The 24,415-nt window shown below is 32.4% G+C and overlaps 2 protein-coding genes across 2 annotated transcripts in view; both read left to right on the top strand.

The window, feature by feature from the left end:
* LOC139482710 (uncharacterized) overlaps positions 1 to 24,415 on the top strand; it is a 384,200-nt gene that overhangs the window by 166,103 nt on the left and 193,682 nt on the right. The gene's annotated exons all lie outside the window — the stretch shown is intronic.
* Positions 7,809 to 24,415, top strand: part of LOC139482713 (uncharacterized) — a 30,850-nt gene continuing 14,243 nt past the window's right edge. The window contains exons 1-5 of the mRNA XM_071266782.1: positions 7,809 to 8,369; positions 9,687 to 9,793; positions 12,390 to 12,843; positions 17,144 to 17,922; positions 22,772 to 22,802. Coding sequence (XP_071122883.1) covers positions 7,832 to 8,369; positions 9,687 to 9,793; positions 12,390 to 12,843; positions 17,144 to 17,922; positions 22,772 to 22,802 — 1,909 coding nt within the window. The 5' untranslated portion in view covers positions 7,809 to 7,831. The remainder of the gene's footprint in view (positions 8,370 to 9,686; positions 9,794 to 12,389; positions 12,844 to 17,143; positions 17,923 to 22,771; positions 22,803 to 24,415) is intronic.

Here is a 24,415-nt window from a genome sequence, read left to right as displayed (position 1 = left end):
AACTCGTAAGATGTTGATAAACGTCGTATTATATTAAGAATGATCTCAATTTAAACAGAGGAGTGTGTACGGAAAGGAGTCATGCCCACGGACCCAAAGGAAATTAATAATTGAAGAGTTAGAAATGGGGTTCCTCTTAGAATTAACGGTGATAAGAAACGAAGTGAAATACCTTCTCTCACTCTCAGTGACTGCTGTGGAAAGTGAACTTGAAATTTATAGTACAAAAATAAAACACAATAAGTACATTGCTCATACACTTGTATCCGGGATTGGCTATTTTTAAAGTTGAGCGACTATTCAGATTATTACATTTTGCATATGCAGTTGAATAAGTTTTGAAAATAATACTATCCAGCTGTACCAGGGCTGCCAAAAATGCGTGAGACTCGCGCATGTTCATGTTTTTTTGCGGCAGTATCCTTGGATCTATTATTTTCCCTCTTTTATCCTTTCATTTTTGACCAAATCTCGCGCATTTGCTTAATGAAAAGTTGACAGAACTGCTATACATGTGTCAATGAAAACTAAGGCAATCGTATCCCTCAGAGCATTCTGCTCTTTGAATTCTTTTTCTTATCCATTGTTATCTGGAAGCATGTTCTAAGAGCTATCATCTCACATTTTATCTTTAAATTCTATGTTGTAGTTTCTTTTTATCACACAAAATTAGATTTTCCATGCATAATCTATACAAAATCTGACAATTTTTCATATCCTGCAGCGTTACAAAAAGTCTTGTGACCCATACTTTTTATTATATTTTCGGAAACGCATGATAAAAATTCCATTTTGACTAATTATTAAAACAATATATGGATTTTAATTAAGATGCCCCGCCCAAACCACCTTAATTTTGATTTTTACCATTGTTTTTTTTTTTGCGATTTGCCTTACACGATAAAAAATTTAATAGATAAATAGACACTGTAAATCACAAATTAAAATAATCAGCAAGGCAAGATCTACTAACAAGAAAAATTTTGCCAATATAGGTAGTAGACTGTCACGCTTTATTGGATGAGTGCCCTTAAATGAAGATTTGTTTGCCCTCTTTTGTGTTTTGTGCAAATACTTAGCTAAAGAAGAAATAGAGAAAATAAACATCAACAATACAAAGTCAATAAAACATAGATTTTTGTCATGAATACTAAACTTATCTACGATGTTGGAGAGAGTCCTAATTTGAATATGCACATAGGCCAAGGTAAGAGACACAGCTAGCCTCTAGTTAAAAATTGTTTTTGATAGCACTACTTTTATCAAACCTTCATGAAATTGTATGAACTCAAACAAAATCAATATTAAACAGCATCTGGCACTGGTGGTAAGCGGATGGTCGTAACTAAAAGTTACGACCATCCGGAAATGGGAGGCAACTCTAGTGATAAGTTTTTCTTTTCCAATTTTCGTGCAGTAAAAGGTTCATTTGAGCAATACCGCTTGTCTCATATACACTTATCGTGAGTGCGTTGATATTGAAATCAAATTTGTTACATAAAATCACTCTGATTTTCGTAAAACAGTCATACAAAAATTCGAGCATGATGGTCCTAACTTAAAAAGTGTGATGGTCGTAAATTCAACTATAGTATTTTGGATGATGGTCGTTAACGACACAAGATGGTCGTAACTTTGAAAGATGACCGTAACTGTAGTATTTAGACAAATTTTTATTAATGTATTTTAAAAGTAAAAGTAATCAACTCAGATGTCATATATGATTTGCTACAAACAATATTAATTGTTACTCTGATAATGGTATGCAGAAATTAACCTAAAGAATTAATTAAACATACACAGTTTTGGTGTATTCCAAACGCTCATCATTTAGGAGCAACAGTGAAAACTAATCAACTCGCATTAAGCCAAAAAGTATGTTAAGGTTGAGTTTCGGTATATTTTTTACTGTACGTAAAGGCGAAAAATGATTAAATGCACATGTATACCTTCATATTTGTTTTTAGTTTTTTTTCTTCATTATCTGCAATCATGTCGACAGATGAAATAATGAAATGTACAATTCTGAACAATCATCTTTCACTTTTAATCAGCTATTGTAGTTCTTACATAAACTATTGACCTTCAAATATTCGGCTTTTGGTAATTCATGAGGAAATTGAATCCTCAAATGCACTTCGGAGTCCTGGATTTATTAACGTGTTGTCTTTATTTTTCATTGATTACATAACGGTTATATATACCGGTATATCATTGATATTGGTTCGGAATGAAAACTGAATCCATGGTGTCGCAATGAACATGATGATTGTAATAACCTCGAACGTAGGAATATCGTTGATATATATTTTTCTACTGTTACACGCTTAGAATTTTAGAGTAAAACAAAATACTTGTTTGTAGCCAGGCTTAAGCTTGTAGCAAGGATAATATTGCAAGGACTTAGGTAGAACTAAATGTACTGCGGCGACTATCACATTCATACCCCGGTATGCAGGTTGAAAATTATGTGTAAGTTATATGTTGATATTGTATGAATGGCTACAATCTACTCATGGACATTGGACATAACTGTGCACCTTATTATCAGCTTGATTTCACCAAACAACAATAAGTCTTCTAAAAATCCAGGCTAAAGATAAAGCGTATGTTCTTTAAATCAGGTACGGATCTCCGAATTCGCGGGTATGGTCTAGTCTCGATAACGACCGTCATAACCTATCAATATGTTGAGCTTATTTTGACTCTTTACTAATAAATTTTCGACTCAATGTATCAATTTTAAATTGTAGATTTAAAAAAAAAATCCACTTTGTAGGTACATCCTCAAATAGTTTTAAAAACGTTTATCTTTTCAATAAATGCAAAATCTAAAGGAGAAAAAAAAACCAAATACTATTATTTCATGTGATGTCCAATTTTAATTTAAAAAAATGCCTATTCTTAAAATCATTTATTTTGTAACTAAAAAATTATTTGATACATTTCGTGCTTTTTATTTCTAACTAAGAATTATCACAACCAGAGCTGTGTTTCTTGCTTTAAAATGAAATCTCCACTTTTGAGAAATTTACATTGTTAATGAATTCAACCGCTTACATTAATCCAACTATTTGCTTCTTGGTTTAGTTTAATAATATACTTTATATTTTCAGTATATATGACTGTTCATTTAATTTCATTTTGTATTGTTTCGTTCCATTCGTTACAATTTTCTTCCGTTTCGCACTTTACAAATACCCCTCCGGCTCTTCGCCCCTTTTAGTTTTTATTATTTGGTGAAAACAACTTCTCAAATATATAATATAATATATTCATATAACAAAAGAAATGTTTAAAACTCTTGACTTGCCTTGTTCGGTCCAAAACATTTAAAAAATTTAGAATTTTAAATAAAAATTCCCCCAAAACTAATTTTTGAAAACTTTATAAAATTGTGACACGGATTGAAATTGTTTATTTATACGTTGTATGTAAAAATAAAAACAATCTGTAGAAATGCATCGTATAATATAGTGCATATAAGAAAAGACACGTTTAAAACTCTTGATTTGCCTTATTGGGTCTGATTTAAAACAGAGTTACGACCATCACAAATAAACGTTACGACCATACTTAACATTTTAGTTTTTTTAGTTACGACCATCATGCTCGAAATTTTGAATGACTATTTTACGAAAATTAGAATGTTTTAATGCATCAAATTTGGTTTCAATATCACCGAACTGCCAAATACTATGTAGGGGACAAGCGGTTTGACTCAAGTAAACCTTTTACTGCGGGAAAATCGGATAAGACAAACTTATCCCTAAAGTTGTCTCCCATCTGGAGATGGTCGTAACTTTTAGTTACGACCATCCGCTTACCACCAGTGATCTGGGTAAAATCATTGAACTTAATTTTCTGTCCTCTACAATGTTTTATTGAATTGAGAAACATGATAATGGATGTATTGTTTTTCTTTGAAGTACACATGAAGATACAGTGTAGGATTAACGTTGATAAAAAAAAAATAATAATACGAAAAATTTTCAAAATTTCATGGAATTTCAATAATGTTTTCCAGAACCTTCTTCATAATTAAGAGATACCATTCAAATTAAGATTGTCTCTTATTTTTCAGTATTTCACTAATTACTGGAATTGTGAACATTACGGTAGTCTGTGGTTCAAGATTGTAAATATTTGAATGACTCTGTCATTTTTTATGCCATGCCATTGCGGATGGGGCATTAAGTTTTATCCTTTAACCGTCCTTATGTCCGTTCGTGCGTACGTCACAAAATTGGTTTCTGTTCTCTTACTTTAGCTTGCCAAAATCATATGTTATGAAACTTTTACACAACACTTATTACCACAAAACACAGATCAAGTTGGAATTTGGGTGGCATCACGTTCTAGAGTAATGTCCCTTTACAAATGAAAAAAAGTGCTGATTTTTTTTTGTTGCCGTTCTCTTACTTTAGTTTACCTTAACCAAATCAAATAAAACTTATACACAGTGCTTATTACAACAAAACACAGACATGACAGATCAAGTTTGCGTGTTGGTGGTGACACTTTTACCATTCTACAGTTATGTCCCTTTACAAATGAAAAAATTGCTGAATTTTTCGTTTTCGTTTCCCAACTTAAGTTTGCTTCAACCAAATGTTATGAAACTCATATACAATGCTTATTTCCACAAAACTCTGATCAAGTTAAAATTTGGGTATCGTCACTTTTACTATTTATGCTCGTGTATGTTCACACCATACTGACTTCATATACAGGAGTGTTCTCCTTACGCAGAAACTACTCCAACTTGGTTATGAGGAGGAAAGATTAAAAATGACTCTGTATATTTTATGGACACCATCATGAATTGGTCGATCTATACTATGTGTCTGTGTCTAAACTCACTAATGACATTTTTACCACGTCTTTTATTGTGGTCTAACATCTATGTCGTCTGTCTGCTTAAGTGCGAGTCTGCCTAAGAATCAGGCAGTGGTGAAAAAATGACCAAAAAACCCCACCAATGACATTGATTTCAGTTCATAAAATGTAGTTATGCACAAAAATAACATTCATTTCGGTTTTCTGTTCTGGTAATAGAAGATACAATTTGTTTGAAATGCACTAGAAATTAACGAATAATGGGAGATAACTCTGTAATTTGCTATCATTCTAACCAATTTTCTAACCAAGTTATTTGATATTACCAGACACACACAAACGAAAGACCAATTATTTTTAACTCAGGATGATGATTAGTATTAAATAGCATGATTAGCTCGGTGGGTTTTTTTCTGATCATGTTTTGATTTTTACCTAAATTGCCTGATTCTTACAAAGACTGGCATTTAATACTGAAAGTGACCTATTCCCGAATGTGAATGTTATACCGAGTGTGAATTTGCATTGCTATACGAAGTGTATAAGTATTTGTACATCCAACATCCAACATTCATGTATTTATTTTTTATGTTTCTGTTATGGTTTCGATTATGTGTTAGTCCAAATAATCATAAAATTGCCTTTCAATACCATCATTGTCATGAAAATTGTTTGGACTGGTATTGTTAACATAATTGTATAAAAATTGAGATTACATGTTCCTTACGTAAGTGCGTCACTGTTTGTGATGTCCTGTGGTGTCTGTTTTTGATAGAAGATGTTCGTTGATGTTCTGCGGTTTGCATGTGGTGTGGACTATTATAAACTTGTTTGTGCGTTTCTCTGTGATGAGTGTTCTTGCGTGTGTTTGTGCTGTATTTCTGTCACAAAGTGTTGTCATTTGAGCGATATTTAACATTGTCATATAAGCGGGAGGTTTGACTAACCAGTACATAGCCAGTGGTCCAACCCACCATTTTTCTTAAAAAGTCCTGTACCAAGTCAGGAAAATGACAGTTGTTATCAAATAGTTCGTGTCTATGTATATTGGCGTTTGTTTTTGTTGCACTTCATTGTTCATGTTGTTCCTGTTGTTCCTTTGTTGTCCTCTTTATAGTTGATGTGTTTCCCTCGGTTTTAGTATGTAACCCAGATTTGTTTTCTCTCAATCGATTTATGACTTTTGAACACAGGTATTCTACTGTTGCCTTTATTTACTGTTCTTGAGTTATGTCCATTTATATCATTGTATGCAAGCGGGGGCATCATCTGTGTCCCATTTACACATTCCCTATATATATATATGATCTCTGATGGATAGGTTTCATGTTTTTGACCTGATGTTATGTCATCAGTCGTCGGTCCGTCTGTCCTTCCTGTTCTTATCAGCCCAAATTCTCTGAAACCATACAACATAATTTATAACAGTATGTCAGTGTAACTCCTCTGAAACAACACAGCAGAATTTCATGAAACTTTGTAGTTAATAGGAACATAATATGTAGATGTACATATCCACAAAAAAATAACATTATCAAATGACGTTTGTTTGAGTTTTCAGTCTTTTAACTTAAGAATCTGGTGAAATTTTGTTTGCTAGTGACAAAATGAGGTCATGGGGTACGAGAGCGTACTCACAACGGTTCCTTACTTTTTATATGTATGACAATTGTGACAAAATCTCTCAGAATCAAAAATAGCACACGTAACATTTTGTTTCATTTTCCTGTATTTTTCTTAATAAATGGATTAAGTTTTTTAAACAATAGTTCAATAACAACAACAGCTGCAAGCGGGAAACATAGTTCTGTGGAACTCCTTACACACTTTTTAGTGTCTTTTATACGACCGCAAACATTTTTTTGGAATTGATTTTGGAGGTTATTGTACCAACAGTTTAGTAATTAGGGAACAAAAAGGGGCCAAAAACAAGCATTTTTTGTAGTTTCAGGACAATAACTTGTGTGTAAGTGTATGGATCTCTGACATTGTACCACATGGTTTCATATCACAAACGGAGGGAAGGCTGGGATTGAGTTTGGGGGTAATTGCCCAAAACATGCAGAAATTAGGGGCAAAAAGGGGCCAAAAACAAACATGTTTCTAGTTTCCAAACAATCACTTGTGTTTAAGTGTATGGATATCTCTAAAATTGTACTACAAGGTTCTATACTTCAAAGAGAAGGCTGGGATTGAGTTTTGGGATAATTGCTCCAAGGGGAGGGGGATGTTAATTTTCAATTTTTTTTAAGGGGTTCATTTTTACCAATTTCGAATTATTGACAAGTTTGAAGAACACAGTATTGTGCAATAGATTTTTAAGATCTTTGACCACATTAATTTTGTGTCAGAAACCTATATTATGTCAAAAATTTGATCACAATCCAAATTCAGACAGTATCAGGCTTGAATATTGTGTCCAAAAATGCCCCCAACTGTTCATGGCTCGACCTCTCCGGTCATACCAGGTTGAGCACAGCAGAGCATTTTATTATTTTTGGAAAAAAAGGGAGGGGATTATTGTAATTTTTGTTTTAGAAATATGTATAAGTTATGTACATGCAATTTAAGAAATATGCATGCAAGCCATAGATTTGTTGGACATTTTGGCATTGCCTGTACTGTTTAAATTGAAATTTTATACAAAGTGTTAGCCTTTTTTTCAAGACTGTCAACATTAAATCAATCATGGTTGGTAAAGCAGCCGAAACATTTTAGCATTTGTACTCTTGTTTTTAATTTCAATTTTAACTCAGTGAAATTGACAAAGTTTATGGTACATAGGTTATTATACATGTGGATTAATATGGCGGTAAATTGTAACATTCAAGTACATCTGTGGTAGGTATATTTATATGTATATAATTTTAGTACCCTCTTATGTACAAAGCGAAAGAAGCACTTCATATAAAAATTAGCATTTATATTAATTTTATCTTTTTATGATTCTATAAAGTGGTGTGTTTTTTTCCATACAGAAACTTATAATGCCATGGATGTGGTATACAATAAGGTTTTAATGACTACAACAGAAGAAAAAGATCCTCATCCAAAAGAAAAGTTGGACCAACAACAAGCCTCAGATACAAGTCCTTCTGGAAGTAAAGATGATGAAATTGTTAATCCAGGTGTTCTACATCAGTCACAAGCTATTGCATTGCCTCTCCCATTAAACACATCAGGTAATCTCTCCAACCAACCTCCAACAGCCCTACCTTTATCACCTCAGATGTCCCCCATTGTGTCTCTATCTCGACAGCAGCTGAAACAGAAAATGAAAGCTAAGATGACTAAAGATGAAATCAGAATTCAAATGGAAAAAGTCCTTAAAAGTGGCATATATAAGATGAAGGTTGGACGACTCATATTCTGGGACTTTGGTGGACAGTATGTATATTATACTACACACCAGACCTTCATGACCTACAGAGCTTTGTTTCTTGTTGTATTTGATGGCAGCAAAGGATTGCATGAACAGGTCCTTGATGTGCTGTGTTTTCCAGGGCAGCATATGGCACCAACTCCAGCAGGTAACATTGACCTATTCAAAACTGCAAATCCCACATGATGTATGTTTTGCTGTCCTAGCATCGCATTATTTATTTTCAGAACATCCAAAAACAGTAATATTCCAGGTGCTTTGTTCATTATAGAGGTACCATTTTAATCGTTACAGCTAGTAGAAGCAAATATAAATGCATGAATACATCCAATAGCAATGTTGAAAAAATCAAGTGTCATTGTAAGAATTGATTTTTGTTCAATATAAAAATAAGGAGATGTGTTATGATTGCAAATGAGACACCTATCCACCAAGTTAGATTTAAGTGATGTATCCAAAAATAGGCAAACATACTGCTTTCAACAATGAGAAAATCCATACCTTGTAGTCATCTATAAAACAATTTAAGTATGACAGACATGAAACAACGACAACCACTGAACTACAGTTTCCTGACATGGGACAAGCACATACCGTATACATTATACTGTAAATTCAGAAATTATTGCAAGGTTTTTATGTATGCAAATGATGCGACTTGGTGCATATTGCAATTATAAGAACTCACATTCTGATATTTGATCTTATATTTCTTTGCAAAATTTCCTGAAAAAGTCAAAATGAATCTCGGTTTTTTTATGCCGTAGCGGAGGGGGCATTAAGTTTTACCCTTGTCTGTCTGTACGTCCCAAAATTGGTTTCCTGTTCTCTAACTTTAGATTGCCTCAACCAAATGTAATGCACCTTTTACACGATGCTTATTACCACAAAACATAGAACCATTTTGAATTTTGGTGGCGTGACTTGTACCGTTCTAGAGTTATGCCCCTTAACAAGTGGAAACATTGCTAAATATTTGGTTTCCGTTCTCGTACTGAAGTTTTTCTCAACCAAATGTTATGAAACTTATACACAATGCTCATTACCACAATACACAGATCAAGTTTGAATTTTGGTGCCATCACTTTTACTGTTTTAGACTTATGCTCTTTATACTTTTTTTCTAAAAATATCAATCAAGTAATTTTTTAAATTGGAGTTATCGTCCTTTGTCCATGATAATAGTTGAATCAACTGCAATCAATGCTTTATACAATGCATTGTTTAAGTGTGCCTTCCACTGATAAATTAAAGCAATTTTTACCCTTCAATGATGTTTAAAGCTTAACAACTCTTAACATCATTAAGCTACTAAAGGCTTAAAATGTCATCGATATGGCAAACCTGCAATAAACAAAACATGGTCAACGTGTAGCTTGAATTTTTAATTGATAGTCATAAATGACCCTCAGATATGTTTAGCAAGTGCAAGTCACAAAAATATGATTATTTCGTTTGTTTTCAGTATTTTTACAACACTGGGTCAACTGTATCCTTACCTATTGTAAAGCAGTACATGTCGGAATTCCAAAGATACTGTTTGTTGCTACTCATAAAGACAAAGTACCAAGGGTAAGTGATCTTTTGGAACAAAGGTATTCTTCACAAATCATTTTATTTGCAGCGGAAAAGTTTTATAAGTTTGAAGGAGTAAGTACCCATTGATCTGCTAAAACACAATACAATAATAAAAAATATTGTTGATGAGTTATCACGGGTAATTTGACAGCACACCTTAATGGATTGGTAAAATCAGGGTCAGCTTATTGATCCTTTAAACAAAATACTTATTCATAGAGGTTATCAATTTAAAATTATTTGATGGTAGTCTTTTATATCTGTAGTTAAATCAATTAAAAGACGATTGTGGTAAAATTATAATTTGGCTTATCTGATGATTTTATATCTTTTTTATGTCATAAATCATAATTTAACCAAATTAACTCTGCTTGTTTGCTCAATGGTCGGGTTGTTGTCTCTTTGACAAATTTCCCATTTCCATTCTCAATTTTATCTAATGAGTTTGTGTCAATAGTTCCAAAATCAAGGTACTTCATGTAACTTATTACTCTAGGAGCGGTTCAAATCATATGTGGAAACTAAAAGAATGCAAAATATCTTATCTTTTTATGAATAGTCCTCATACTAAAGTTGAAGACCGATGGAATTATTATTAAAAAGAACAGGTCAACAAGGATACAACTATTTTGTATAAGGAAAGGACAAACCATACTGGTTAAAAACCAATCTGATTCAAATAATAAATTAAAGGAAACACACATTATCAAAGAGAGAGAGAGAGAAAGAGAGAGACAGAGCGAGGCTTTATTCTTTAAAAAAAAAAGTACACCGTAAGTACAATATAAATACAAATGCAATAGTTGAGAGTAAACAGAAGCAGTTTGATAATGTTAAATGAAGAACAAAATTATGATGAAATACATGTATGATAAACGGTTACTCTAAACATGAATATATCAATCTGTTAATAAAGGTTTACATGAAGGGAATATATATAAGAAGATGTGGTAAGAGTGCCAATGAGACAACTTGCCATCCATCTAAACTTTTGTTAATACATTTAATGAGTGTACACAGTTTTCTTAAAACTTATTGTATTTTAGTCTGTCTGGAAAGTACCGAAAGTGACCTAATCCCGAATATGACTGTTATACTGAGAGTGAATTTACTTTACATTGCTGTTCGACGTGTCGCTGTATTTCCTACATCCAACATTCATGGTTTTTTATGTTTTTGTTATGGTTTCGGTTGAATAAGTATAGATTATTGGGTTTTCTACACATTGATATCGTAAAATATCAGCCGCGAGCCACAATGGGAACCTTTTTGGCGAGTGTGTATATTTTACGATATCTATACGAAGAAAACCCGATTATCTTTTTATCGTTCTATTACTGGTCGTTTCTTTCTCCTTAAGACAGTTTTATGCTTGACAAAAGCAAGCGTGGTAACGTCTCCCCTCGCATTGTGACGTCGCTGATAACTTCTCCTCTCACATTGTGACGTCGCTGATAATGCCTGGTCTCGTTTTGATGTCTTGACACGAGAATTACGGAACAACAGAGCAGGTTGATATAGGCGGAGGGAAGGACGATAATGTGTTACACCCTGTGGTATTTTTCGTTGATATATGTTCGTTGTAGTTCTGTGGTGTGTATGTTGTGTCGACTATTATATTATTTGTTTGTGTGTTTATCTGTTATGCATGTTCTTGCATGTGTCTATGCTGTATTTCTGTCACTGTTTAAACGATATTCTTAAGATTTTCATAAAGCAGGAGGTTTTGCATGCCATGAAACTAGGTTCAAACCACCATTTTTTTCTTAAAATATCCTGTACCTAGTCAGGAATAGGGAAGTTGTTATCAAATAGTTCGTTTCTATGGGTGTTGGCGTTTGTTTTTGTTGCACTTCGGTGTTTCTGTTGTTCCTTTGTTTTTCTCTTATTGTTGATGTGTATACTCGATTTAAATTTGTAACCCGGATTTGTTTTCTCTCAATCGATTTATGACTTTTGAACACCAGTATACTACTGTGGTCTTTTTTAAGTACTAAACGGTGAGCAAATTGACATTGTTTTTGAACTGTGTGAAAATTTTACTTGAAGAAATAATGATGGTGACATTCTTGTTGTTCAATCTTTTTTTTGGTGAAATATTTTGTAATTGTTGTCTTTCCATAAATTCTTATGACAAAGGTGTTGTCTGTTGCATAATTTTGTATTATCCCCTAGATTTGTTTTCTTTTTTTTCACAAGCACATATAACACCTGTCTTTCATAATAACTTTATCTAAAAAAGTGTGGTATACTGTTTCACCTTTTAGTCCGTCCGTCCGTCTGTTCCATGAATATTTTTCGTCTCGTCTTTCTCAGGAACTACATCATAAAGATTTCATAAATTACATTTCAGGATTTGTATAAGTCAGCTATGCCGTGTGATGTGTTTTCAGATTCATCACTCAACAAATTCTTGTTTACCGAACACTTATATATACAATATATGTACTTTGTCGGAAAATATAAAAATTAGTTGTATGAGCTTAAGAAACAGGACGAAAAGCGAGGCTTACCGAGCTGCTTTCCTCTTTCGTAGCAGAGTACAAATAATTTCAATTTCTAACTACAGAACATCTGTTTTTCTTTATAGGAGATTATTGAGACGCAGCGTGAATCGGTTTTCACTGGAGTAGAAGAGTTATTTAAAGACCATGAAGGACGACATCATCTAGTCCTTGACAAACGGATATTCGTAGATGCAACAGACAAATTTGATTCAGAGATCGAAGTCCTGAAGAAAACCATTACAGATTTAACGTTTGAGCATCCATGTTGGGGAGAGAGGATGCCAAATGCTTGTGTTCCCCTTGAGCTTGAGATTGCTGAGCTGGTAGCAGAAGGGAAGCAAATACTGTCACTGGCAGAAGTTGAAGAATTAAATGCCATCAGCAAGGTGTCCATCCTGTCTTTTAATCAGCTCAGAGATTTTCTACATTTTCACCATTCGCTAGGAAAGATAGTATATTTCGATACACCCCAGCTGAGAGATTATGTGATTATCAGCCCACTTCTCCTGGTGGAAGTTATGCGATCCTTCGTGACAGGTATTTAGTGATAACTATATCCAAAACAACTTTGATAGAAACAGTAGAGTAATTAATTTCAAATTATGAGTAAAATTGAGAATGATAACGGACAAAGAGAGAGACAGCAATCTAACCAAAGAGTAGAAAACAGCTTAAGGTCACCAATGGGTCTTCAACACAGCACCTGTAGGTTGTCTTCAGCTGCCCCCTTAGCAAAAATGTGCACTAGTTCAGCAAAAACCGATGTAACACTAAACTTCGAAACATATAAATGAACCAACATTTAAAAAAACCATACAAGTCTAACAAAGGTCAGAGATTCCAGACTTGGGACAATAAGCAGGGTTTAACATGTTTTGTGAGATTTAAACCCTCCCCCTATACTATATAGCCAATGTAGAATAAGCAAACACACAGCATTACGCACGGTTAAACTCTGTTTAAAAGAAGTCTGAGTCTAATGTTAGCATAGGTAACAGTGTTCATTTAATAAGACACACAAATGAACAAAATTTGTCATCTATGTTATTTGGACTCTGATTGATACTCAGTTATAGTAATTTAATCTTTCTATAGCACATGTTGTGTATATAAAGTAACACATATAATCACATTTATGAAATGAAATGAAATGGTCACTAGTTCATAAAGTGTCAGAGTGCTCAATATTTGCCATATTATTATCATGATTAACATCATTTACAATTATCAAGTCAAGTATGGAAGACTCTTGATTGATATCAATTATAGTTGTATCAACTACGATCTGGTGTAAAAAGTTCTCGTTAAGACATTCTATAAACTCTGTACTCTATATTTGCATTCCAGGTCTCCCAATCTATATCTGGAAAATTGAAATCCTCATTTATCAAAATATGAGTATAATTATAACCAAGGTTTCTTGTTTTGTTCATTTAATCATTTAAGGCATTGTGTTTCCTTTCATTTGATGAGGGGCTTTATATATACATCTATATACTAAATTGCCATGCCCTAATAATGGAATCTTAATTCATGCACTTTCTTCAAATTCAGAGTCAATATCTATCTCTGTTGCATTGACATATTTTTGATATAGATAATAATTCTCTCTTGGCTTTATAGGAAAGTTGCTTGGAAACTACTCATATCCATTTAAATTTAATTCTGACTTTGTAAAAATTTACCTTGTATCCTTTGGAACGAACTCTGTAATAGCTATAATATATGGTATCACAAAAAAACCTGGTTTTAAACCAATCAAGCATATTCATAAAGCTATCTGCATTTGTGTATATACAACATAAACTCTGGTGATTAAAATGATTAACTAACTTAACTAAACAAGAACTTTGAACATGTAACGCATTTACAGGTTTATGTACATTTCTGTTTAAGTATAAATTCGCTGCACTTTTACAACATACTTGAATTTTTCCAATGGTGGGCCTTATTAACTTCCTTTTCTGACTTTGACATGCCTTGTGTTATACTCAAATTATTAGCTTCCATTTCTGACTTTGACATGCCTTTTGTTATACTCAAATTATTAGCTTCCATTTCTGACTTTGACATGCCTTGTGTTATACTCAAATTATTAGCTTCCATTTCTGACTTTGACATGCCTTTTGTTATACTCAATTAATGAGCTTCCCCTTCTGACTTTGACATGTCCTGTGTAATACTCAATTTATAAATTTTTTAATGGTATAATTCCTCAAGTGATTTTAATTTTGAAAGTTTTTTCTTGTTTTGCATCTGCAGCTTTTAAGATGACCCTTATCTGTCTAGATTTTTTATTCATATGTTTCCCCATTTTGTGTGTCAATTGAATCACTATTTGCTTCTACTTTTCTACGACGACCTTAACCTTGTCCCCTTTTAATGCTATTATTATCAGATATAAGAAAATCAAAAAAGATTATTCATAAAGTTTGTTTCTTCAACCTGTCTATCTTTACCTTCATCTGCTTCTCATTCTGCTGCACCAGATATGATTATATTTTGTTCCCACAATGCACTATCTCTTAAATCTAAATCTTTCTGAATTACAAGACTCATCCACTTTAGCATGTTTAGCTGCAGCCTCATTTGTGTCATTTTTGCTAGCAAGTCCCTTTATCATATCCTTGACACTGGGTTAATCAACTTTATTTTTAATTTGTTCCTCTAGCTTTGACGCCCTAGGAATTTTTCTCTTTTATCTCGCACAAAACCAATGCAGGGCTGGTGATTTAACGTGCTCATAATCATCATCTGAGAGTTCAAACATTAATTGCTATAATAAAAAGTACAGTATTCACATTGCACATCTTCCCCTTTAATTACCTTCTGAAAGGAATTAAAACCAGTTGTCTGTCATGTATTTTCCTTTGTTAATCTTTCGATCTTATTAACTAGAAGTTAACAAACTTTTGTTGCCGATCCCGGCATTTCTGACAAAAAAACAAAATGACAGATGTGTTTATACTCGCTAAATGAAATCCAATTCCAACGTTAATCTGTTATGTCAACACAACATATAAATTGAAATTGATAGTATGGGATGATTGACACCGTGTAAACTCACGACTGATTTTAATCATTTTAAAATTATAAAAAAATAACGCTCTGGGCTAACCACACTACTTTATTAATGCACCACCGGAAGTCTTCTTAAAAAAGAAAACAAATTTTCGTAGTACAGTTAGCATGCAGTGTATCTCATTTTCTTAGATAATATATGGCCCTACATATCAACCCATGGTTTATTTCCTCCAAATATTTTGTTTAGTTAACAGGATAAGTATTGCCATTGTTATTTCAACATTTGCATTTTACTATCAAAATGACATTTATAAATAACAATATTTCTTTAATTTCTGGAAATTGTCAGCTACATTTTTCATTCATCGTAATAGACGGAGTGTTAATAACATATATATATTTATCACACCGCGGTTAAATTGTGACGTTGTGATTGGTTTAAAGCCGTCACATGGTTACCCCCTATGAATCTGTAGGGGGTTAGTAAATTTCATTGGGGGTTTATGACGTCATATCTAATGTTAATGGTGACGTCATCTATTGATGTTGTTGTATTTCATTGTATTTCATTTATTTTACTGCAAAACGCAACAGGAAAAGTATCGTGTGTGATAAGTTTGTAATACGACCAACTAGTGACTCCCTACTGATTGATTCAGCATTCGGCCTCAAGCAAACCCTCTATGGATCTGTAGGGGGTCAGTAGAGAACAATATAACTTATAATATATATGTCACTCCCCATTTCCATTCTCAATTTTAGTTCATATTGTCATTGGGATTTTAAGCAATAACGAACATGTACTTGAAAATCAGCGATTTGTTTACCATCAAACATTGGTATAGATGCACCTACAATGCCTTACTGATACAAAAAAATAAAAAAATAAACAAACAAATATTTTATTTTCCAATCATGGCACCCAAAATGAGCAGAATAATTACAATATAATTTTCAAACATAATGTAAAGTAAATTAAAAATAGGTTAAACAAAGTACATAATAAGATTAATTTTGATTTACTTGATTAATATAAAATATCAAAGCAAATGAAGTAAGAACTTAAAATAATTAAAATATAAAATATAATATGACCCATTGTCTGTTACAAAATGTACTCTGGTCCCTTTATTAAACAGCACACCTCAAAGTATACTAATAATTTATTAAATGTAAAAGAAATAACTATGTAAATGCATATATGATCATACATATCATTCTATGTCTTTATATAGAGAAATCCAATTTAATGTTGTATTTCTGTTTATATTTAAAACCTCTAATAATTGACAAATTATTATCAAAATATTTTTATCTTCATTTCCCAATAGCCAAATAAAAAGAGATTTGTTATCAAGTTTTGAAATATTTTTATTTTTACTATATATTTTGCTTAGAAAAGGATTTCTTACATTATCCAAAGTTTTACATTTTTAAAGAAAATGCATCTCATCTTCTATTGATACGAAAGACTTTCATAATGCATTTCACTTATTATTTAGTGTTGTTTTCAGAATTCTGTAGAAGTGAAACATTATTCATATTTTTATTGTTTTATTATTTCGATCCAGTGTAAGTTATTTAAGTAAAATGCAAAAAAGTCCAAAAAATCAAGTTTTTTAATATTTGTATTCAAATTGTTAGTTATAGATAAACATGGAAAGATTTTTATGTTTTCTGAACTATAAGAGAAAGTTACAGAAAAATAGAAGACTTGATATCAAACACATAGCATAGGCTAAACAATCTAACATATAACTGATGCTATGTTTATTTCTTCACTGTTGATATTTTATTCTATTTTATTTGACAGATGAAGGCTTTTGGCCAAAGAAAGGAGACATAAGGAAAACTTTTGAAAGAATGTCAGGAAGTGGAATCATACAAAGAAAAGATCTGTATCTTATTTGGGAGCAAAAGCACTTCAAGAAACTATCACCCTACAAAGAGTTCATATTTGATATGCTCATCCACCTTGATATTCTATCAGAGCAGCGAAGGTATGATACGAACACTGGAAATCGGTTACCAGTGGAAAACTTCTTTGTTCCCTGTATGCTAACACAAAGAAACGACACAAGTTTCATGGCAAATGAGTGCACACCAGAGAAAGCAATCAGCCTAGCCTTTGTTTTCAAAGGGACAATTATACCACCAGCCTTACCGAATCGTCTCATTAGCGCATGTCTAAGTATGTGGACCGTGAAAGCATATGAAGGGAGAAAACTTCTGTTTTCAGGATTTATTGGATTATCATTCGATAAGGTACATGATATAGTGGTATGTGTTGAAGCCAACAAAATTCTACTGTACATAGTCCATAAGACCTCCAACGGGCTGATTGTTCCAGATATTGCCACGGGCATCAAGGAAAGCATGTTTACAACATTGGAGAGAATATCAGAGTTCTATCAGTCCACAGTCCATGCCATATCTAGCAGCCAAAAGCTACCTTTCCACATTGAATATGCATGCTCCAGGTTAGAATGTCATATCCCAGAAGAGGCAGCATTGACAACTGATGAATGGATTTGTCATAAACATAAGATTGTACATACTAAAGAGAAGTGGAATATTTGGAATCAAGATCAGGTAGATTAGAACTATTAAGTTGATTTTATTATTATATAACAAAATCTTGAATCAACTCAACAAGTGCTAACAAGCATCACTTGAACATGGCTTAAATTTTATTTTTTTTATAAATTTCCTGTTAACAAAAGTTTAAATTTTTCGAAAAACTAGGATTTTCTTATTCCAGTCATAGATTTTCTTAGCCGTATTTGGCACAACTTTTTGGAATTTTGGATCCTCAATGCTCTTCAACTTTGTAATTGTTTGGCTTTATAAATGTTTTGATATGAGCGTCACTGATGATTCTTATGTAGACGAAACGCGCGTCTGGCGTACTAAATTATAATCCTGGTACCTTTGATAACTATTAAAATAGAACATAGGGTAAATAGGCTTATATCTCTGAAACTAAAGCATTTAAAGTAAATCTGTCAGGGGCAAAAATGTTCATCAGGTTGAAATCTATCTGCCCTGTATTTTTCAGACGAATCTGACAATCTGTTGTTGGGTAGCTGCCCCTGAATTTGTAATTTCAAGGAAATTTAGCAGTTTTTAGTCCCCTACCGACGAAGTCAATAAGGACTTTAAGTTTGCACTCTGTCCGTCTGTCTGTCTGTCTGTCCTTCTGTCAGTACAGCAAATAAGTTTTCCACTCTTTTTTTCTTCATGCTTGAAGATATTGTTTTGATATTTGGTATATTGTTTGATCATAAAAAGTTACAGATCAAGTTCGAATTTTGTTCCGGTTTGATAATTTTGTGCATAGTCATAGTTCTTGGACTTAGAAAGTTCACTCAAATAATCAGTTTTCTGCACTTATTTTCGTCATTCTTGAAGATATTGATTTAATAATTGGTACATCGTTTATCTTGACAAGTAACAGATCAAGTTCGAATTTTGTTTCAGTTTGATGATTTTTTGCCGAGTTATGGTCCTTGGACTTAGAAAATTCACTCAAATAATTAGTTTTCTGCACTTTTTTTGGTCATGCATGAAGATATTGATTTGATTCATAATTGGTATATAGTTTAATCATGACAAGTTACAGACCAAGCTAAATTTTCTTTCGGTTTGTTGATTTATTTGCAGAGTTATGGTCCTTGAATTTAGAAAATTCACTGAAATTATCAGTTTTCCGCACTTTTTTGTCATGCTTGAAGATATTGACTTGATATTTGTTATATAGTTGACACCATGACAAGTTATAGATCAAGTTATCATTTTGTGCAAGTACAATTGAGTTTAAACTGGTAGGGGACTATGTATTGCCATGCAATACTCTCAGAATGCTTGTTTATTTGTATCTTGAATAATATTATAGATAGAGATAAACTGCACTAATGTTCAGCAAAGTTAAAACTACAAATAAGTTAACATGACTCAAATTGGCAATTGACCCCTCAAGGAGTCATTGCCCTTTCAAGTCAATTTTTTACAATTATTTTTACAATTTTTGTAATCTTTTACAAAAATCTTCTCCTCTGAAACTACTTAAACAAATTTAACCAAACTTGGCCACAATCATCATTAGGGTTTTTAGTTTAAAAAATGTGTCGGACAACCCCGACTGCCAACCAACATAGTCCATATGGCTAAAAATAGAATATAGGAGTAAAATGCATTTTTTAGCTCACCTGACCTGAAAGGTCAAGTGAGCTTTTCTCATCACTTGGCGTCCGTCGTCCTGCGTCCGTCGTCTGTCGTCCGTAAACTTTTACAAAAATCTACTCCTCTGAAACTACTGGGCCAAATTTAACTAAACTTGGCCACAATCATCCTTGGGGTATCTAGTTTAAAAAATGTGTCCGATGACCTGGCCATCCAACCAAGATGGCCGCCATGGCTAAAAATAGAACACAGGGGTAAAATGTATATTTTGGCTTATGCCTTTGAAACCAAAGCATTTAGAGCAAATCTTACAAAAGGGTAAAATTGTTGATCAGGTCAAGATCTATCTGCCCTGAAATTTTCAGACGAATCGGACAACCTGTTGTTGGGTTGCTGCCTCTGAATTGGTTATTTTAAGGAAATTTTGCAGTTTTTGGTTATTATCTTGAATACTATTATAGATAGAGATAAACTGTAAACAGCAATAATGTTCAGCAAAGTAATGCCTACAAATAAGTCAACATGACCAAAATTGTCAGTCAACCCCTTAAGGAGTTATTGCCCTTTATAGTCAATTTTTAACAACTTTTCGTCATTTTTTGTAACTTGTACACAAATCTTCTTCTCTGAAACTACTTGGCCAAATTTAACCAAACTTGGCCACATTTATCATTGTGGTATATAGTTTAAAAAATGTGTCCGATTAGCCCGCTTACCAAACAAAATGGCCGACATGGCTAAAATTAGAACATAGTGGTAAAATGCAGTTTTTGTTTTATATCTTTGAAGCTAAGACATTTAGGGCAAATCTTTCAAGATTTAAATGTCCATCAGAATAAGATCTATCCCCTCACAAATTTTCAGATGAATCCTACAACCCGTTGTTGGGTTGCTGCATTAAAATTGTTTATTTTAAGGAAATTTTGCTGTTTTTGGTTATTATCTTGAATACTATTATATATATATAGAGATAAACTGTAAACAGCAATATTGTTTAGCAAAGTAAGATCTACAAATAAGTCAACATGATCAAAATTGTTAGAGGACCCCTTAAGGAGTTATTGCCCTTTATAGTCAATATTGAACAACTTTTCGTCATTTTTGTAACTTGTACAAACATCTTTTCTAAAACTATGGGCCAAATTTAACCAAACTTGACCACAATCATTACAAGGGTATCTATTTAAAAAAGTATCTAATGACCCCGCCTACCAACCAAGATGGCCAACATCAGTAAATACAGTAACAGGTGAGCGACACAGGCTCTTGAGAGCCTCTAGTTTACTTATATCTCTGAAACTTTAGCATTGAGAGCAAATCTGACAATGAGTAAAAATGTTCAACAAGTTGAGAAATATCTTTCCTGAAATTTTCAGACGAATCAGACAACCCGTTGTTGGGTTACTGCCCCTGAATTTGTAATTTTAAGGAAATTTTGAAGTTGTTGGTTATTATCTTGAATATTATTATAGATAAAGATAAGCTGTAAACTTAAATAATGTTCAGCAAAGTAAGACCTACAAATAAGTCGAACATGACCAAAAGAAGTTATTGCCAATTATAGTCAATCTTCTTTACAATTTTTCATAATTTTTTGTAATCTTTAAAACAAATTCTTTCCTCTGAAACTACTAAGACAAATAAAACCAAACTTGTCCACAATCATCACTGGGATTTATAGTTAAAAATGTGTCTGACGACCTTGCCTGCCAACCAATGTGGGCGACATGGCTAAAAATAGAACATAAGGTAACATGCAGTTTTTGGCATATATCTCTAGACTATAACAAAGGTATAAGGGTTGCATTATTTCATGCATCTATTGTAAACAAAAAAATCAGGCGAAGGACACAAGCTCATTAGATCCTCTTATTTGTGCCTCGGCTGTACCGGAGGACATTAAGTTTTATCCTTGTTTATATGTTAGTCCATCTGTACGTCCTTTTTTATATGTTTTAGGCAAGTAAAAAAGAGTTTTTCTTTACTTGATGCCAATACGACATTTCAAATGGCTGCTATCAGAGGTATAAGATTGATTTGACACCCTTTCAGAAAATACATTGTTTCAATCTTTTAAAAAACAGATGAAGTTAGTTGAAAGAAAGCGTTTAGACATGTTTTAGATTGATTTTACCTAATGTTTGGTCCTTCAAAATGCAGATGATTTCGGCCCAAGAACAACGTGGATAAGAACAAGTATAGCGCACGACTTAAAATCATGTTGCAAAATAATTAAATGAAAAAAAAAAATATGGAAATACCGACCTACCTTACCTTATATACAATGTGGCATTTCTTCTGACAGTTAGGTTCCTACGCAAAATAATATAATCTATTTTTAGTAATATCCATGCAACGTGGCTCGGTACTTATACATCCCGTCTTGTGTTATTGTAAACTTTTGTATTTTTGTCTTTCATTTTTGCTGATGTGCTTTGTCTATCTATAAGTCTGTTTGTGTTACTTTGTTGACATATTTGGTTGTTTTATAGTGATACAGGTTACAAAATGTTGACTGCTGCACCCCTATTTTTGACATTTTTACCTATTATGTCTGTTTGTTTTGTTCACACATCGTTGTCAATATAATGGAATTTTATGCAACTGTCATACAACTGCGAGGTTTAGCTAGCTATAAAACCAGGTTGAATCTACCATTTTCTACACAAGAAAATGCCTGTACCAAGTCCAAAATATATGACAGTTGTTATCCATTCGTTTGATGTGTTTGAGCTTTTGATTTTGCCTTTTGATTAGGGACTTAATTATGATTAAGGGTATAATGGTGTACTCGTGTAAACAGGAAAGTCACTTGCACACATGCATAATGCATGAAAAGTAAAAGCTTATAATTCCTTTTTCTGTATCATTGGATTTAAAGCATTCAAATATCAATTATCATGATTGTCAACTGTCTTTAAAAAACAGATTTTAAATTATCAAGTTAATCTTCTCAATTGAAACAATATACTATCATGTCAGGTGTAATTCTAACTAAGTACAGAAATCAACAACTGCCTATTCAAGCTCTCTGTGTTCTGACTTCTCCAAACAAAAACTCTAATAACATTTGTATTGACAGGAAGAGGAGAGGTAGTCTATACATTTTTAACAGTATGAACGGTCCTTGATCATGGTCTCACTTTTTTTAACATTAGCTTTAGATATATCATGTATGATCAACTCTTATTCTTTAATCTAATTTTATCAATTGGGCAGAGTTGTGAATGTAGATATCTCCATTACTATTTCGTTTTAGGCAAAAGAACAATGTGAAGTGAACTGTCCAGGTGAATATAATTAATATTAATTTACTCTTCATTACAATGATACAACCAAAAAACATGCATAAAAAACTATACTGATCTTAGTAACTTTGAAATATGTTGTTGTATATGACTTTGGGGGTACGTTTTAAACATTGTATTTAGTTATTGTATTTAAAACAACAATACCAATATTAAAAAGATATAGAGAGATGTGGTATGAGTGCAAATGAGACAACTCACCATCCAAGTCACAACTTATAAAAGTATACCATTATAGGTCAAGTTTTTGGTCTTCGAGCCTTCGATCACACTGAACAGTAAGATAGCATTTATGAACCACATCAACAAACGACACCTACTGAACATGCGATTCCTGACTTAAAGTGTGATTTAATAAACATAATCCATTTACACCAATCAATGAAAGTGCTTGGACGCAGGTAATGTGTAACCGAAAGTGTTAAGTGAGTTTTTCTTATCACTTGGCGTTTGATGTCCGTCATTGCTGTCAGTCGTCATACGTTAACAATTACCAAAACTCTAATACGCAAAAATTGGACCAATTGTTACCTAACTTAGCCTTCATCATTGGTTATCTAGTTTAAAACAATTGTCAGATGAACTCACCTTATAACCGACATGGTTAAACGGAGAACATAGGACCAATATTAATGTTGTGTCTATCATCTTCAAAAGCTAAAGATGGAAGATATATAACAGAGCAGACATGTGCTAAATAATGAGATCTATACACTCAAAAAAAACAATTACTTGAATTTACTTAAAACAAGTATTTAATTTACTCAAATTAAGTTAAAAAAAAAGTAAAAATGTTTGTCAAAAAATGAGTAATTCCAAGTAATGCCAAGTAATTGTAAGTAATTACCTAGTAATTAAATTTTAGTAATTTTTCAATGTATCTTAAGTAATTCTTTTAATGAATACTTAAGTAATTTCTTTTATTGATAGTAGGTAAGAATACTTAAGTAATTTCTTTTATTGATAGTAAGTGAGAATACTTAAGTAATTTCTTTTATTGATAGTAAGTAATTCATTTAATACACCTTAAGTATTTCTTTTAATTATAGTAAGTAATTCTTTTAATAAAAGTAAGTAATTCTTTTAATAAAAGTAAGTATTTCTTTTCATTAAAGTAAGTAATTATTTTAATACACATTAAGTATTTCTTTTAATGATAGTAAGTAATTCTTTTAATACATATTGATTATTTCTATTAAGTAAGTAATTCTTTAAATATTTATTGAGTAATTCTTTTACACATAAATTATATATATATATTTATAATATATTTATAGATTAAAATAAAAAATTATACACTGTTTTATTATAAATGCATATAATTTGAAATAGTAACATACCTTTTTAAAGAATGATCATATACTATATCCTTTGTTATAATCCATTTCTCTTGTTTGTTGTAAGTTAACATGGGCTACCTCCCCAGCAACTCTTTGTGTAACATTTTCATTAATTGAATTAGTACACAAAGAGTAGCCAGAAACAGGAAAACCCACAAAGTGTCCTTCTTGTAAGGTTCTCCTTTCCTTTCATGTGTGTAACTCGTGTAAGTATTTCAACAAACTCTGTAAATTTTGTTCAAATTCAAAACTGAA

The sequence above is a fragment of the Mytilus edulis genome, chromosome 7 (assembly GCF_963676685.1).
Source record: "Mytilus edulis chromosome 7, xbMytEdul2.2, whole genome shotgun sequence".
Lineage (NCBI taxonomy): Eukaryota > Metazoa > Mollusca > Bivalvia > Mytilida > Mytilidae > Mytilus > Mytilus edulis.
The sequence above is the reverse complement of the archived record's forward strand: the minus strand, read 5'-3'. Positions and strand labels throughout refer to the sequence as shown.